The following is an 18870-nucleotide window of genomic DNA, read 5'->3' as shown; positions in this document are numbered from 1 at the left end:
GGGGCCTTTCTGGGTGGAGTTTGCATGTTCTCTCCGTGCATGCGTGGGTTTTCTCCGGGTACTCCGGTTTCCTCCCACAGACCAAAAACATGCATGTTAGGCTGATTGGTAACTCTAAATTGTCCCTAGGTGTGAGTGAGAGAGTGAATGGTTGTTTGTCTCGTTTGTCTCTATGTGGCCCTGTGATGGACTTGCGACCTGTCCAGGGTGTACCCCGCCCCTCGCACAGTGATTGTTGGACATGGGCACCAGCGACCCCCGTGACCCAAAAAGGAATAAACGGGTAAAGAAAATGGATGGATGGATGGATATATATATACATATATGTGTATATGCACGTGTGTGTGTGTATGTATAAAGTGTAATGCTACCAAGAAAATCAATAAAGCTATTTATTTTAGTTGACCGTTAATAATCTACACTAAATTCCTCATTTAAGATGAGATAAGAAAATAATAAGATCACTTTTTTCCATCATATTTCTCTCATTTCCATATTTCCATATTTTGAAACATCACATTTATTAGAATTGGAAATGTGTGACCAATATAAATGCAAATGAAGCAATCATCTACCCGACTTCTTATTTTGATGTAGTTTTGTCCTGAATGCTTTTGTGCAGACTTACTGATTTGTGTCATGTTGAGCAGTAGAGCTCTTCATATTTCATGTTTTGTGTACCATTTTAATAATAAAAAGAATAGGTAACATTTTTAAATCATAACTAAACTTGTATTGATTGGATTTATATGCATTTCTTATAATCAATGGTACCTGAGTGCAACTCTCTGTCCTTCAAGGACCCTCATCTCATGGGAGTATCTCGTGATGAGAGGAGGCTCACAGAGGAACTCCTCTTCAGGGATGGCCCAGAAATAACGACCAGCGAGATGCTGGGGGGTGGCACAAGTCTCCAAGTCATCCTCTCGGTTCAGCCTCCTGAGCCAGAGCAGCTCACAGTTACAGTGGAGAGGGTTTCCACCAAACGACAGGGCAAAGGAAGAGGGGTTCAGGATCCCCGATGTCGCTAGGACCTAAGAGTGTGACAAAAAATAACAATAAAATTAAAGTAAAGCTTTGCTTTGAAATATTGTAACATTTAACTCCACGTTTTAACCAGTTTGCATCCAGCTTGACAAACGGTGCAAACTCCAGAAAATTAAATCAGAATCAGCTTTATTGTCATTGCACCGAAGCACGACAAAATTACATTTCAGTACAGCCCGTCCAACAAACGGACATGGGGAGACGGAAGTGTCTGAGGCTGCAACTTCATGGGAGGCGCTGCCCTTTTTGTTTAGACAAGAAAATAAAAACACGAAGGAAGAGGAGTTGTAAAAAAAAATTACTTTCACACTGTGTCCTAGATGGGACACAGTGTGAAAGTTGAAGAAAAAGAAACCTCAGCAAGCAGGAGTGAGAGGGAAAAGTGTCTGCCTTTGTCGAGCGCAAGCAGGAAAAAAGATAAGATATAAACTGCATGTAATAAAAATACTACATTCCAACTAAAAGCTAAAGTTGGCATTAATAAAAAAATACTTACAACAGTAAATTCCAGAGAAAATCACTGGTATTTACAATTCAATTCAATTCAAAAATGCTTTATTAATCCCAAAGGGAAATTATTTGTTGTTGTAACTCGTTATCCTCATTTCATTAAGAGATGTTATAGATACTGATGCTATAGGCAGGAAGGATTTCTTGTAAAGGTCCATCCCACAGTGGATCCTAAGAAACTGGCTGCAGATGCTGTCCGATCCGTCCACCCAGACTCGGCTTGCCTCTCGGTTTCCCTCGGGCTGTAGGACCGTCCGAATACCAGGCAGAACTACTCCCAGTGCGATGGCCACTCCTCCCAGCTGTCTGTCGAGCTCCTCATTGCTGCGGACAGCCAACTGTAAGTGCCGAGGGACGATCCTGTCCTTCCACTATCATGAGCCATGTTTCCTGCTAGTTCCAGGATTTCAGTGGTCAGGCACTCGAGCACAGCTGGCAGGTAGATGAGAATGCGTCCACAGAACATCCTTTTCAATTCATTTGAGATTTGGGGCTGTAGTTGAGTTATTATTTGAGCTTTTGAGATGTTAATCAGCTGCTGTTAGTTGTAGAAAACTGCTTTGTTTCCAAGGTTACGCATTATAACACTAACTAAACAAAGTTTCAGTAAAAATCCTTCCAGCTGCACAGCATCCGATACCAGAGGAAACAATCATCCAACAAATGTGATTTACATCCAGAAAAAGAGGAATTAAAGTTTCCAAAAGCAAAATCTCAGAATGAAAGGAACATAAACATAAACCCATACATAAACCATAACATACATAACATAACCCATACATACATACATGAACCCAATAAGGTTAGAACGTGTTTTTTTTTTGCCACTTCAACTTTAAAAACACACGTAAACAAATGATTATGAAATAAATGTGTTTGTTACAACAACCAAATATCCTGACATAGTAAATATTTTAATAAATCCTGTATTTTTAAGTCATTGCAGGTATTTGACAATGGGTTTAAATAATTTATCTATAGTGACGTTACAACATTCATCTGATCTACATTTTTTAAAAGCAAAGCAAAAAACAGAAAATATTTAAAATATACCAATCAAACACCATCTATAGGACAAGATACTTCATTGTTGTAACTGTGGTAAAACGTTATTCTTTTAAATGACTTAATTCATTTAAAACAAATCTCCATTGCTTGCATCTCAACTCTAAATGAGTTACATATTCAATTTTGTTTTTATTAATATTTTTGTTGTTAGCATCATGGGTACATCTTGATGTACTCACTGAGAAAAACACAAACTTAAGCTTGTTTTTCTGACTGCAAAAACCCTGCAAGAAAATATCTGAAATGTAATATTTTACAGCCTCCAGTATTCTTCCTTTAAAAAAGAGCTGTGATTACATAGACAAAACAAAAAAAATGCTTACAAATATTCATTACCGAACAAGACATTACGATTAATTAACTACCTGAAAACAAATAATCTATTTTGGCTTTTAACTTGCAACTGCAGTGGCACAGTTTTTTATTTTATTATGATTATAAATGTGCTTTGGGGTGGACCAATGAGAGTACCTGCGCCCGTTGAAACAGCGGGTCTGGTGGTAGCTTCTGAAGTTTATTAGAGGTGACATCCAGCCGGTTGAGTTTCTGTAGAAGGGAAAAGGTTCCCTCTGGAATAAAATCCAGCATGTTGTGGTCTAAACTCAGCGTGTGGAGGCTTGTCATTTTCTGCAAAAACAGAAAATCAGACCGCTTTTAGTCTTTTGATTTTCATAAAAGACAATTTTTAGTTTGATAAACATTTAATCACAGTGAGAGATTAAAACATATGTATATGTTTACTGTCCATGTACTACTAACGCTTAATTTGATACTATCAAAAGATAAAATTACATTTTATTTGTTTGAATTAATCTTTTCTTTCTTGGCTTTCAGACATGTAGCCTCAAAGTGGTGCAAGGAATTAAAATGAACTGACCTGGATGGCCTCCCATGGAATGGAGTCCAAGTTATTATAGCTGAGGTCCAGTTCTTCCAGTGCCAGCAGGTCGTTGAACGCTCCCTGGTGGATCAGAACCAGCTGGTTGTTGTTCAGAATCAGGTGGTGAAGCTTCGTCATTCCAATGAATGTATCATTTCCTATTCTTGTCAGACGGTTACTGTAAGATGTTAAAGCAAAATAATAATTATTATAAAATAATCTCTCACGATGCTTCAAGACAACTGTGTGATTATTATTATTTTATCACATGTGGATTCATACCTGTTGAGGTGCAGTGCTCTGAGATTTTCCAAGTCAGCAAAGGCATAAGGTGTAATGAAAGAAATGGTGTTTCTGGATAACGTTAGGTCCACCAGTCGTGTCATGTTTGCAAAATCTTTTCTTTTTACACTGCCAACAAAAATAATCACACTTAAAAACGAGACAAATGATAAATCACCGACAATTTTCCTATTATAAAACCACATCTTGTGCAGCTCCCATACATATATGATTAAAATGCACGGCCAATATTTAAATAGAAAACTAAAACTGTCTTGCAGTTTTCTTTTTAACTTTAGCAAGAGCATATAGCACATATGGTTTCATCCTTCTTAGCTTATTAAATATGTGTAAGCATTAACAACTTTCATCAGGAGATGGCCTTGAGCTGCTCCACTGACTATAAACTGACCATGACTTACTCTTGAGCCTTGAAAAAAATCCATTTTATTTTAACAATTCAAATGAGCTTTATTTAATTCCAGAGGCAGAGGATAATATGCCTTTATGTTCACTAAAGAAATCCTTCTGTCCCAAAATTCTGCCAATGATTCATCATAACTAGAAGGCTCTGGTTGTCACCTCATGACATTATCGATTAGCATCTCTGCACCTAGGATGGAATAAATATTGCTCATTCTGACATGTTAAGATGGAACTTGTCACACCTTTTTAGGTGTTATGATAAATATTCACACAAATATTAGTTTATTGAATATATTTAAGAACAACAGGTTATGGGGATGTTTATATCTATAGGATCTAAATGTGGACAAAAAACTGAAAAAGCTTCACTATTACAGTCACACATATAATGCAGTAAACTAAATAAATGGATGCAAATATGATGATCAAGTCCTGAAAGTAAAAATAATTGATATATTGTTTGTTACATAATGAAAATCATTAGTTGGTGCTTTGTTTAATAGGACTCTTGTTAGTGAGTGTTTTCTCTACTTTTACTATATTATACGTTGTTGTTAAGCTATTTTTAATGATAAAACATTTAAACACAATCTCCGTTCTAAATACAGTAGTCCCTCGCTATTTTGAGGTTCGACTTTCGCGAACTCGCTCTATTGCTGGTTTTCAAAGTAAGATTGAACATGAGAAAAAAATAACATAAAATGTACAGGACTTGTGATTGTAAACTTTAATATTATTCACACGATTGGGATGGTACTGGATACTGTATGTTGCAAACGTAACGAAAAAATTAAATACTTCGGCCAGGCGCCGCTATTTGTAGTTTTCTTTCAATAAGCCTACACTGTATCCCCACTCATAACAACAAAATGTCCCAGAAGCCAACAGTGCCCCACCCAGAAGCCCCATTGCCTTTTGCTGAATTTTATTTTATTTTTTCTTTCATCTGCTCCCTGCCTTGGGCAACACCACAGCAAACTAAGTCACACGAAGACTTGGCAAATCTTTTTACGTCAGATGCCCTTCCTGACGCAACCACAGACCACCAAGCTACCACAGCATTCTGTGTGGAGCAGAGAGCTGCTATCTAGGGTGCCCGGGAGAGCAGATGGTGGAGGTTAAGGGCCTTGCTCAGGGGCCCAGAGTGGGGCAAATGAGGGTGGGGGCAGGTGTGGGTGCATCACCTATCCCACCCACATTTTTGCTGTTGTCGGTACCGAGAGTTGAACCGGCAATCTTCCGATCACAGGCCCACCTTCTCTAACCTCTGCGCCACCATCCCCCTTTCTGAAATACTAGAGGGAAAGTTTTGATCTGACTGGAAAAAGTTTGGCACTTATTACAGTGACTTCGGCGCCCAGAGTATGCAGAGAGCTGCACGGAGCCCACTGAACCGGACCTCCAGACCCATGGGTGAATTTTGAGAGCTGGTAGCTGGCCCACGAGGACTTCAGAGCGGGACGCACACCGACAAAGGTCCGGCCCTCCATCCAGAACCCACTGCCACTACCCTGAGCAAGAGAGTCAACCAGAACCAGCAGGGTAGGTCTGCAGAAACTGAACCAGGTCGGAGCGCAACCCAGCCACTGCTGTTCTGCAGAGCTGGTGAGTAAAATTCAGTAGCTACATATAAGTATGTTGTTAAAATGAGTAGGTTAAAGAGTTTAGAAACATTGATTGTGAGCTTGGTCGCTGCAGGGTAGGTCTGCAGAAAGAGAACCGAGTTGGACTGGAACCGAGAGCTGCTGCTGTTCTGCTGAGCTAGTAAGGAAAATTTAGTACCTACATATACAGTACTGTACGTGTGTTGTTAAAATGACATAGGTTTGAGATTAAAACATTGAAAACGGGTGAGAAGGGTTTCTAAAACCTATATATATATATATATATATATATATATATATATAATTACTAAAATAAATATAACGTTGCTACTTTGTGGATTTTCACTTATTGTGCAATGAGGGATGGGTACTGGAACATAACCCCTGCAATAAAAGAGGGACTACTGTATTATCAAAAGATCATCAAAGATAATGGTATGTTTTAATGCTATCTTGGGCTGTAATGTTAAGTATCCGCACTGACCACTGAAACAATGGGAATGACTGTAATCATTTTGGTATGTTAGAAGTTGTTGCAGTTCGGCAGTAACTGTCTTAATTTGGATTAGTAAACCGTAAAAACTGTTAACTGTGATATAAACTTCACCTTGTGATGAAGTTATCAGCCAGCCGTAGCTCCACTGTGTGTCGGTCAATATTCGGGGGTACAAACAGTAGACCTTTCTTTGCACAGAGGGTTGCCAAGTTGGGTGACAGAATCTGACAGACGCAGCGCTTTGGGCAGATCTGTGCACGCACTGCCATGGCAACTGCCAGCATCACGCACAGCAACAGCCTCTCCATGGTTACCATTCTCACCTGGACACAGCACCTGAAAGTGAGACAGGCAGGGGCAAAGAGAGTGGGGAAGAGACATGGTAAGTGATGCGAAGTTAACAGCATAAAAAGGTTTAACCTTTAACTATTATGACTTTCAAACAAAACAAAGTCTAAAATTATTATAACAATAATAAAAAAAATAATTGAATTATTATAATAAAACTAGCTTCTTTTCCCCATTTCTATATTTTATGTCTTCATGATGCTCTAGACTGATTCACTACTCATAACATTTGAACTGTGTGAATGTTTATGAAGCATTCATACTATTGTGATCCATTTTACTTCCATACTTTTTGGGCACAATTCCGCAGTTTTCAAGTTATTTCAACAAATCATAAATCAAAACTTTCAGCTCTTTCAGGACTATCCAGCTTTGACTTTTGGTATTGGTGCAACTTTAGCTTTTTGAAATATTTAGCCTTTTCTACCATTTTTTTTCCTCACAGGAAATGAATTGAGCTTATTTTACATCTTTCAAATATTTACATCTGTTTATAACCTTTTACAGCCCCTTTCACAGTTTGTTCTGTTTCAACTACTTTCAGCTTCCTGCATGGTGCAAACTTAAACAATTGTTTCAGCTATTCTCTGCTAATTTCAGCTGTTTTGTGCTCCTGTCAGATTATTCCTGCTAACTGCAACTTGTTGTGCTTCTTCTGACTTCATTCTGCTAATTTTAGCTTGTTATGCTCCTTTAAGTTTATTTCTGTAAGTTTCAGCTTTTTCTACAATCTCAACTAATATTTAGCTGTTTAATGCTATTAAGCTTTTTCAACTAATTCCACATTTTTTTGCACTCATTTAAAGGGTTTTCAGTATAATTCAGCAAAACTGTGCTCTCTCTGCTTTCTTCTTTTAACTTCAGCTTGTTTCTACTTTTTAACTACTTTTCAGGTCATTAATTTTTTATTTTTTTGTAATTTCAGCTTTTTTCCCCTCAGAAAATTTCCATTTTGTGTGCCCATTTCTGCTTCTTTCAGCCTAGTTGGGTAAATGTGTTCTTCCTGCTTTCGTCTGTTAATTAAACTTGTTCTACCCTTTCAGTTACCTCATTAGCATTTGTTAAGCTAATTTCAGCTGTTTTCAGATAAATTCAAGTTGTTCATGGTAGTTTCTGCTGCTTTCAGGCTGATTGAACTTTGTTGCTTTCAGGCTAATTAACTTTGTTGTGTTAATTTCAGCTTGTTTTTTTCATTTCAGCTTTTTTCTGCTATTTCAGCTACTATTTAGCTGTTTATATGCTATGTTTAAGCAAATGCCACCTTTTTTAGTTTTTACTAATTTCAGCTCTTTCCACGTCCTTCTGGTAGTATAAACTTCTTTCTGCCTTTTGAGCTATTTTGCAGCTATTTTTTTGCTAATTTCAGCCTTTTTTTAGCTAATTTTCTATTTCTTGTGCTCATTTCTGCTTACACTTAATTCAGCAAATATGTGTTCTTTCTGCGTTCTTCTGCTACTTTTTTCTAGTTCTTCATTTCAGCTACATTTAGGCTTGTGTGTTTAGCCATTCTCAAATGTTTTTCAGCAAGTTTTTCCTGCAATAAGCATTCACACTGCATTTTCATAACAAATGCAGTTTATCTACCTATTACCTTAACATACTTGTTTTGGTCAGAGAGAAGATCGCCTGCAGAAAACCCACACCTGCACAGGAAGAACATGCTAACTTGCCTAGAACATTACGTCTATATCAAATAAAAGCTTTGCCACTCTGAGAGCTGACTGTTAAATAATGGACTAAGTGTTGCAGAAATGTGGCGACTGCAGAATGAAGGATAACTTGCTTTCATGAGTCACAAATTAGCACTTAAAACAATCTTCTGAATATGTGTAACATGATTCTTAGACTCAGAATATTTTCACTACTTAAAGTGGGATTTTCCATTCCATTTCAGACATTGCTTATTTCTTGAACAGTATGAAAAAAAAGTGCATGCAAACATGCACATAATTACCATTTTTTGTAATGTGAACCTAACTTGAGCTTTACTACATAAAAATGAAGCAGAGAAGATAAACATGTTAGAGCTGCAAGCTTTTTTCAGATAAATACTTACTAAATTAAAAAAGTTAAACTCATGAGGACATTATGACTTTCTGAAACTGACATGAAGCTAAACAATCATTATTTATACCAGTTAGAAGCAACTAATATACACTCAGGTCCACCCCCATGCAGCACACATGCACACACAGAGTGCAGATGTGCACAATTTGCACTAGCCCTCTCACATGACCACCACCCCCCACCCCACCCCCCACCCCCCCCACACACACACACACAGAGCAACTTCCTCTCCAGCTGTTCCTCACATGCATCTTCCATTTCTGTCTTTGAAGGACAGAACACAACTTTCAGATTGTTATCAGACTTTCAACAGTTTGATAGGAAACAGGAATGTTAGTGTTTCATAAATCAAATGCAATAAATAATGTACAGTTATAAAAACAAGTGTGCAAATAATTCAATCCCTTCTGATCTTTTTCCACTTTTGACCCAACAGTTTGTTAGGATATAAAACTCCGACTTAATCACTTGTGAGAATAAATAATATTTAAAGATAACGCAGAAAATACTTGCTAACCATCTCTCACACACCATACCTTTTGGTACCACTTTACAATAAGTCTCTCCTTAAAGATGGCTAATAAATAGTTTATAGATACATTATTAATTCCTCTATGAACACTTTATAAACCATTAATACTTGTTTATTATTATTATTAAGGGTGACAGAGGGACAAAACTGACCAGTTTCTTGCCAAATAGTGAGTCAAATCTGTTCATCTATATATTTCATCTAGAGTTGTTATATTAAACATTTCAGACTAAGCTACTACCTTGTAAGCAGAATAAGCATTTGTAAACCTAGGCTTTTTTGAGGATACAATATTAGTTGTAGATGCTTACAATGAAGTGATAAAGTAAAATATTATATGCTAAATAAATTAGGTTTGCAAATACTTATTGTGCTTACAAAGTAGTAACTTGGTCTCAAATGTTTAGTATAATAACTCTATTTTTTTTTCATTTACCCTTTATTTATCCAGGTAGTCTCATTGAGCCACAAGAACTAATTTTCAAGAGAGACCTATTTAGGGAGCAGATGGGGGTTAAAGGCCATGCTCAAGGCACAGAGTGGGGTGAATGAGGGTGGGGGCAGCTGTGGGTGCTTCACCTACCCCACCCACATTTTTGATGTTGTCAGTACCGGGGCTTTCTTTCGATCACAGGCCCACCTTCTCTAGCCTCTGCGCCACCACTCCCCCGAACATATATGAAAACATATATAAAATATATAAGTGAACAGATGTGGCTCACTGGCAACAAACTGGTCAGCTTTGTCGGTCACTCTTAATTAATGCATAATAAGCAGTTATTAAAGATGTATAAAGTGTTTATAGAATAATTAATTATTGTAAACTATTTATTAGTCATCTATAAGGGGAGCCTTATTTTAAAGTGGTACCAAACTTTCTGACCCAAACAAAGAAGCAGGTAAGCAAAATGGAAAGATGGTTAATTAAAAAATATAACAAGCAGCACATATAAAGAGATTCAAGTTGAAAAGAAACAACATTTAAATTGTAAAAGAAGGGTAAAAAAAAATCCTGTAGTCATATATATCTAGAATTACTCGTTCCAGATTAACAGAAGAAGAGTTTGAGTATTTTATGTGTAAAATAAATCATAAACCTTCTGGAGAAGTGCTTTAATCGGAGGTTGCATCACTTGGACATACTCAGATTCTGCAGTAATATTTCCCATCATTTGACGTTTTCCCCACATAAGACACACATATTCCAGATCATAATTCCAGGAGCTTAATACTTTAATTGGGAAGAAAATAATTCACAAAACACAGACCATCATTTTCAAACACTTTTGAATCTCAAACTCACTAAGAGTTTATTTGATGCGCTGGAAAACGACTTCATTCGGTGCTCAAACTCTCCAGCTATAAATACAGAACAAACAGGAACAAACTCATAGTGAAAGAAAGTGTGAATAAAGAAAAAGAAAGCCTAACGTATTATTCGTTCATGCAGTATTTTTTGGCCAAGAATTGTATTTTTCATTCAATCACTACATCAGTTTGATTGAGAAGCTATTCATTTTGTTCTGGTCCAGTTGAGTGCTCCCTGGTCTGAACACATTGTGTGTTTCTCGGTGTAATTACGGAGCTGAAACTAAGTGCCATGTTGAAGGTCATGCAATTCCTGTTTATCTTTCTCTTTATGTGCGAGTGCAGAAAAAAAGAAGAGCACAAAGGCAAAGGAGCCGGTAAATAGAGCACTGGATGACTCATATATACTGGTTCTCTACACACACACACACACACACACACACACACAGAGGCAGATAGCTTGTAACCCTTGTGACATGAAAGCAGATATCAGCTCATTAATTACACACAGAAATGACTGTAATGAGAGTAAATAAGTGAGAGAGACAGAAATGGAAAGGAAATGAGGAAGACTTATCAGAGAAGGAGAGAAAAAATGAGAGATCAGAAGGAAGCTAATTAAAATGAGTGCTGAGGTGTGAAAGGAAAACTGGGGGAAAGGGTGTATTTAATTTAGATTGAGGAGATGAAGTAGCCTTGTCATGCGTTTAGGTTTCATGCAAACCACAAACAACAAAAAATGATGGTTTATATTAGATATGTCCAGTGTAACATTTGAGCAGAATTGAATTCGGTTTCACCTAAATTCCTCCACACTCAAGTTTCTGACTGCTGTGCTGCTCAGTGTGACATGTAGCACCATAGGATCAAGTGAAATACCTAATTAACCAAAGGGATTGGGAGCGAGGAGGACAAATTAAGCTCTGTTTGTAGTCAGGTGTAAAATGTGATTCCGTTTCACACGGGCACAACCCGTTTCATCTTCTTCTTTGAAAGCTGTCCACTGAATTCCCCAGAAAGTCCTCACCAGCCCCTAAAAGCTTGTTTCACCCCTGGCTCGCTCACTGATGAACAACTGCTTCCTCTGGACAGCTCAAATTGATTCTCTACCCGCCTCATACGCTGAGACTGATCTGTGGCTGCAGTCGGATCTCATGAGAATGACTAGTGGAACAACTTGGCAGTTAAAAGCTACAACTTGGAAGTACACAGCTCAGACACGTTTGATGCTGCAGTCATAAGTGAAGATGTGTGTTGACCTTTTTTTGCTACTGATTTGCAGAGCTGATGTGCAGCTAATTATGTCTTAGGGATTTAATATTAAACAATATAGAATGACTATAATCTGTTCAAACAGCATAAGAGTACAGATGCACAAGGCATCCTGACGCCATTATTATAAAGCAACTCATCTTCTGCTGTAAATGTTATATTATGTCCTCATACTTATTTATGTTGTGGCAGTTGGTCCAGCTGGTACATGATAATGCATATAATTTGTGCCGTATGAGCAATATTTTTTCACTGACAAGCTTTTATTAAGAACTGAGTAAGGCAAATTTAAACTTTAAGCTCGTGTTTTATTCTCAGTGATTTAAAAGTAAGTTTTTTTGAGCTGCTTAAAAGATTCCAAAATATTTTTGGGTCATTTATTTTTACCTGTTTGTTTCTAGAAAAGCTAACCTTGTGCTTTTCTAAGGCTGTATTGTTTAAAAAAAAAAAAAAAAAAAAAAACACTCTTAAGCCTTCATAGCTGTGTACAACTTTCAGTTAAATATTTGAACAGAGAGGACATAAATGATACGTAAATTTATTGCATATATTTGCATTCATTGGTTTATTTTTAAAAATGCCTGTTTTAAATTGTACTCAGCTTTCCAAAGCTCAGAATAAATGTGCACACAGGTAAACATAAAACATCAACTTTTCTGTAAACGATAGACTATAATGACTGTTAATGACTATTGCTGTGTGGAACTGGCAACCTGTTCAAGTTGTACCCTGTCTGTTGCCCAGTGACCTCTGGATATACAAGTATAGGCACCATTTCCCACAGCCCTGCAAATGGATGGATAAGTCATTGTCACAGGGAAAAATAAATAAATGATAGGCCTAAATTTATATTTATATTTTTTCACTGATGTGTGCCATTTTTTCATTCATTCAACCTTTATTTAAACAGATAAATCACATTGAGCCTCACAGACTCATTTACAAGTGAGACCTGTTTGGACAGACATAAACAGCGGTTAACTGGACACATGTAGGAGTTGGAGGCGAAAAAAATTCCTATCAGACTTTTTTTTCTTGCCTGAGAAAAAAAACCCTCCAATATTATAAAAAACCATCTCGCACAAACAGAATAGTGATGTAGACATTCTGCAAACGGAGATGAGAGCGGTCAACAATGCTTATAGAAGCTCTCGAGGTCACTGCAAGAGTTCTGATAAGATAAATAATAATAATACAATAACCCACTTATTTTTTCCCTACATTGATGCATTAAGCACACGTGAATTACAGCTTTAAAACAAGCCGCACAGAAATTAAGCATTAAGAGAGAGTTTTTAGCATTGCATTTAAAATCCAAGTATGGAAAAGACGAGAGCGGTTTTTCTTGCAGAAATAGTTTTACCTTCCTTTTTCATTTTCTCAACGTAAATAACACTTTCCTTTGCCCTCTGTGACTTAAAACATGTGCCTTACTTGTTTGTACAAGCTTCTAATGACGAATTAAAATGATGATGGCCAGGCCACTCAAACCAAACAGCTTGCCTGCGTGCTCTCTAGCCTTCAGCCGTTGTTTCTCTCTATGTCCACTGCAGTGTTCCTGATGCATCAGCTAATGGCTTTATCTACTTGAACAACAGGGGTCATCAGCTGCCTAAATACATCAAAATTACTCTTTATTCAATTAGTGCACTGTGAGACTGCTGCTCCGAGCACAGGCAAGTAAAATAAAAGCCAATAACAACACCAAGTCTCCAGTCTGATCTGCATGCATGCCTTGCTGCAGAAACACAAACAACAAATCACACAGGCATTTATTGGGATAGAGTTAAACAGTTATTTGTGTAACACATTTTTGTCTTTGGTTCTTTTATCTTTCCTTTGTATTTGTTCTTTTATATAACAACAAACACAGCATAATCATTAGAAGCAGTATTAATAAAATAATACACATCACCTTATGTCGTACATGCTATAGTTTAAAAAAACAACATAATCAAGGTTCAAGGTAACTTTATTGTCATTCACATCACACGTGATACACGGGGTGGAATGAAACGGTGTACTCAAGGTCCCAGTTACACACAAAAATAAGAATAATATAAGCTATAAAAAAGGAAAGTCTTCAAGTATCTAAGTAATACGCAAAACAATAACTATAATATAATAAGGGGTATTAAACATCAGCCTGAACATGAGTCTGTTGTGAGCAGATGGCTATGAATATGGCAGCTTCTGGGTAAGAAATCAGCAGCATGGATAAAGTGTCAAATCTCCAATTAAAGTGATATTACAGTGATTTTCCTGGTTAGGAATTTATGAGTATAACAGCTTCAGTACAGAAGCTGTTCCTCAGTCTATTGGTTCTACACTTAATGCTCCGCAACCTCCTGCTTGAGGGTAGCAGGGCAAAGTGTGTGTGCTGGGTGAGTGGGGACCTTCATGATGCAGGTGGCCCTCTCCCTGCATCTGGAGGTGTAGATGTCCGATATGGTGGGGAGGCTGACTCCAACAGACTTCTGTACAGCCTTCACCACTCTCTGCAAAGCTTTTCTTTTTGCAGCTGTGCAGCCTCCATGCCACACGTTGATGCTGGAGCACAGGATGCTCTCCACTGCACACCTGTAGAAGGAGGCGAGGACTGAGCTTCCCAGACCAGCTCGCCTCAGCCGCCTGAGGAAGTAGAGTCTCTGATGAGCTTTCTTGATCAGGCTGGTGGTGGTGTTGCCCCAGCTGAACTTGTAATTGGAGATCACTTCCACTGCAGGTACTTCTTTGTTGGGGGGGGGGGGGGGGGGGGGGTTCCTTCTGAAATCCACAGTCATCTCCTTTGTCTTCTTCACATTGATGTGAAGGTTGTTCTTCCTGCACCAGCTCTCCAGGTGTTCCACCTTCTGCCTATAGCTGGACTCATCGTTGTTTGTGATGCCTCCCACCACCACTGTATCATCTGAAAACTTTCACGGTATGACAGCCTGGATGGGTAGGTCTGCAGTCATATGTGAGCAGAGTGAACATGAGGGGGCTCAACACACAGCCCTGAGGGGAGCCGGTGCTGAGAATTATGATGGAGGAGGAGAAGTTATCCTCTGTTAGTGCTCTAAGAATGTGATGGGAATGACACTCAGCTACTATCACAACAATTTACATTAATATATGTACATTTGACTGAGTTAAAGCTATTTTGGGGTTTTCTGAAATGATTAGTTGTGGCAGCCATCTTGAATCAGGTTGTAGATGTGCACCTAGTGATCACTTTCTGAGAGATTTGGTAAACTCTGTATGCTAGTTCATGCATTATTCTACAGTAAGGTAATCTTAAACACCCACAGGTGTGCATGCATGTGCACATGCATGAACATAGCAACACAATGTCTGTTCATCACAAATGCAGTCCAGTAACTACTGGTTACTCCACTAGTCTTTCATTGATTTATTTCTGAGCAGGAGTTTTTGACTACAGTAAAAACAGGAAGTAAGAGAACTGCAAAACATTTTGATCGAGCTAAAAACACAATCACACTCACATACATACTTGGCGGATAGAACCAGGATTTTCAAAGATAATTTCCCAACACAGCTGCCACCAGTAGGGTTTTGTTGAGCTGTGAATGAGCATGACATCGGAAAAAAGACTTGCACACTAGAGTAATGATTGCATATAAAAATATTATTCAATCCATTCAATATTGTGGGCTATGTATTTAATAAAATAAGACTCAATTAAATATTAAGGACATTGAAATACTGATTCACAATGTCTGTTTTCATTGCACCAGAGCTGAATAATTCTTTTCACTGTCTCAATCACCGCTTGATGACACAACTGAATGTGATGATTGAATTCAAACCAGTCAAAGGCAGCTCCATTCAGCAGCATGGCTCACATGAACTGCAAGGACTTTAAGATGACTTTTGTCAAGGTCAGTGTGAGAGGACTATATGAGGAAAAAAACGGGTTTAAAGCCTTACACAGAAATGAGATTGCACGTTTATTGCAAACACACAGTATATGAAGACATATCTACACCACTAGAATATTGATTTCAGCCCCAGTTATAAATCCACTCGTACGGATTAAATGTATGACTGGAAAAAAGAAGAGCTGTGAAAGGAAAAAAGAGAAGGCAGGAGAAAGATGTGTAACGCGAGACGATCGCGGTGTGGTAAGTGCCTCATTCATGGTGGTGCAGTGCAATATGTAGTCCACAACACTATTTTTGCAGCATTACATCAGTGGACTATTTTTCAAAACATACTAGAGTGCATCCATCACCTGCTATCAGATTATATAATGTCCACAGAACAATTTCTATGCCGTAGCATTACTATCATCATCCCTCAAAGTGCTTCTGAGTGACGCTGAAGAATCTGATGTAGAGTGGTTTCTCCGCATGTTGCTTTAGAAGGGATTAAGGACTGCAATGACATTAACCTGAAAACAGTCGTTTTAACTTTTTGTTTTCCCTTTCTTTCTCTCAAACATCTATGTTCTCTTTCACTCATTTACTGCACCAACTCAACATAATATTTACTTCAATTATATGAAAACAATAAAAAATAATTATATTAAACCACTAATACTAAACATGTGGATGTTGGTAATTTTGTATTTTTAATTTTTAGAAATCCTTTTGTTTGTTCGGCTAAATGTTTATTTTTAATTAAATCAAAAACGCATAGTGCATACTGATTTAATATGTGTTATATGTTCTTTGTAAATGACTTGTTAATCCACTAATCTGATTAAAATATCCCAACATTAGGCCACAGATAGGCCACACTTGTCTATAAACTACAGTGGACCATGTTGTAACATAAGATATTTACACAGAAAGATTTTTAAAAACGTTGAATTAAATATGTACAGGTAGCATACACAAATACGTAAATGTTTTTTTCTAATGTGGATGGTTTAAAAAATAAATTAAATAAATACAGTTGCCTACCAGGAAAAGTCATTGATCACCATCTTCATTCCTCTTGCTCATTATAACCACTAAAGTCATCTTCGTCAGTGTCAGTACTGAACGGCCTCAGAAAAACTTCATCACACACCTCCTCAGTCTCGCTTTCGTTGTCACTCTCAAAGTCACTTTCATCTCGAGGCAAATTTGCGATTTGATTTGATTTACAATTCACACTCATGTTGAGTGGCTGCAAATACTTCCTTGTGTACAACAATGGCAGGAAACTCCTGCGGGGAAACTCCCACAGGGAGGGGAGGAGAAAAAGGGGAAACAAAGTCCTCCCCCCTTGAAACTTGGTTTCATTGGTCCACTGTGACCTGTTCAGTAATTTCATTGGTCACTTTTTTCAAAACCTTTATTTAAACAGTTAGTTTCATTGAGTCATGAGAGCCCACCCAACAAGAGAGACGTGTATTGGGAAGCTATGTGAGCACTCAGGTGTGACACGGCTAAATGAACTGGTGGCATGAAGCTTAGCCCGTTAAAAAAAGGGGGGTGGGGGGGGAGCCATACATTAGCTGCATTGTATAAGCCATATTCAAAATGGAAAAGTTGTGGCCTATAGTCCAGAAATTACAGTACTAGTATACAACAAAGGACATATGTACTAAATATACAAAGTACACATATTTTCCTGCAATATGCATTTACTTTACGTAAAATCATATTATTTTCTTTCACTTTTTAGCAACTACTTCCAACTATTTTTAAAATAAAAGGTTGTTAGAAACAAATAGCTATCTAAAATGGTGATTGAATGCTGGTAAGCAAAAAAGAATTGGGTTAATTGGTATGGCATGGGGACCACCACGATGTTGAGTGTTGTTACACTTTGCAGATTTTTGTTTTCTCCTTCTTTACTCAAGATTTATTTTTCTTTAGGACACTTGTTTTTGTCAAAGAGTTAAAAGTGTGTGATGGTAATAAACTAAAACAATTTATTAAGTTTTGAGTTACAACATGTCTTAGAACATGAAACAATACCCAGAGGAAAAAAAACAAGTACTGAAAAGAAAACATTTTTTGTTTTATTTTATGTCTGTAAAAACCTTTTTTTTTTTTTCTAAATAGAAAATTAAAACTGAAAAAAAAAAAAACATATATAAAAAATTAAATGTTGTTTCAGTAATTTAATACATTTTTGACAATGTCACATGAATATGAACATTATCCATTTTCGAAAACATATGTGTTTTGTGGCTATGATCACATCTTATGAATGTGTTAAGTTCCTATAAAACTTTATTTTCGCCATTTGTTAAAATTGCTACAAAGTACAAAATTGTGAGTCTGTTTGAAGTCTGGTGAGGAACAAAGTGAGTGTGTCATTATATACAAACTAAGCAAAATCCTAGGGGATTTTTTTTTTAGTTTAGCATGAATATTGTATGATAGAAAGCCTATAGTTCAAGCAGAACTATTTTAAATAAGCAAGTATAAATCCTACATTAATTCAAATGTCAAAAGAATACAAGGAGTACAGTGATGTTGATTCAACAGCTGTGTTAGTGGAAACCTAAGAAAAGATGAACTCAAGGTTTCCATTCATAATGAGCTCTCTGGGGATAGCAACTGTATTGATCAAGAAAATTGGGTGAACAAATATAATAGTAATGGACGGACTGCATAGAATTAAAATTTTAACTGAAAATTAATTGTATTTACAAAAATAAATAAAACTGTAACAGACATTAGAATAATAATAATTTAAAAAAAGCAAAACAAAATATGGTTTCTAACTTAACCGAAACAAAATGACAATGTTTAGTTCCTTCGAACCTAACATGTCTTTATCAGTGTTCTTCAAAACCAAATTATTATTTTTAAAAAAAAATTCTATTTTTTTTTCAAGAAGTAGCAAAGCCCCTAATTTTTATTTGCAGTATTTGCAATAAATACAATATAATAAATAAATAAGAACTACTGTAAGTTATATTTAACTTTTTTGAATAGTTATTTTTATAATAAAAAATGTACATTCATCAAACCTTCTACAAAAGCTCAAGAAAATACAAAATACAAGAAATGCAACGGTTTCACAACCATTAAAAAAAATAAATATATATATATATATATATATATATATATATATATATATCTCT

At 36.9% G+C, this 18870-nt stretch overlaps 1 protein-coding gene across 1 annotated transcript in view; it reads right to left on the bottom strand.

The window, feature by feature from the left end:
• Positions 1-6630, bottom strand: part of lrfn5a (leucine rich repeat and fibronectin type III domain containing 5a) — a 30515-nt gene extending 23885 nt beyond the window's left edge. The window contains exons 1-5 of the mRNA XM_037695461.1: positions 6425-6630; positions 3788-3916; positions 3503-3683; positions 3097-3252; positions 775-1034 (exon numbers count right to left, since the gene is read on the bottom strand). Of these exons, the coding sequence (XP_037551389.1) occupies positions 775-1034; positions 3097-3252; positions 3503-3683; positions 3788-3916; positions 6425-6630 (932 nt within the window). The remainder of the gene's footprint in view (positions 1-774; positions 1035-3096; positions 3253-3502; positions 3684-3787; positions 3917-6424) is intronic.
• Between the last annotated feature and the right edge of the window lie 12240 nt (positions 6631-18870).

The sequence above is a fragment of the Nematolebias whitei genome, chromosome 21 (genome assembly GCF_014905685.2).
Source record: "Nematolebias whitei isolate Nwh7 chromosome 21, NemWhi1, whole genome shotgun sequence".
Lineage (NCBI taxonomy): Eukaryota > Metazoa > Chordata > Actinopteri > Cyprinodontiformes > Rivulidae > Nematolebias > Nematolebias whitei.
This window is presented reverse-complemented; position numbering and strand designations above follow the sequence as displayed.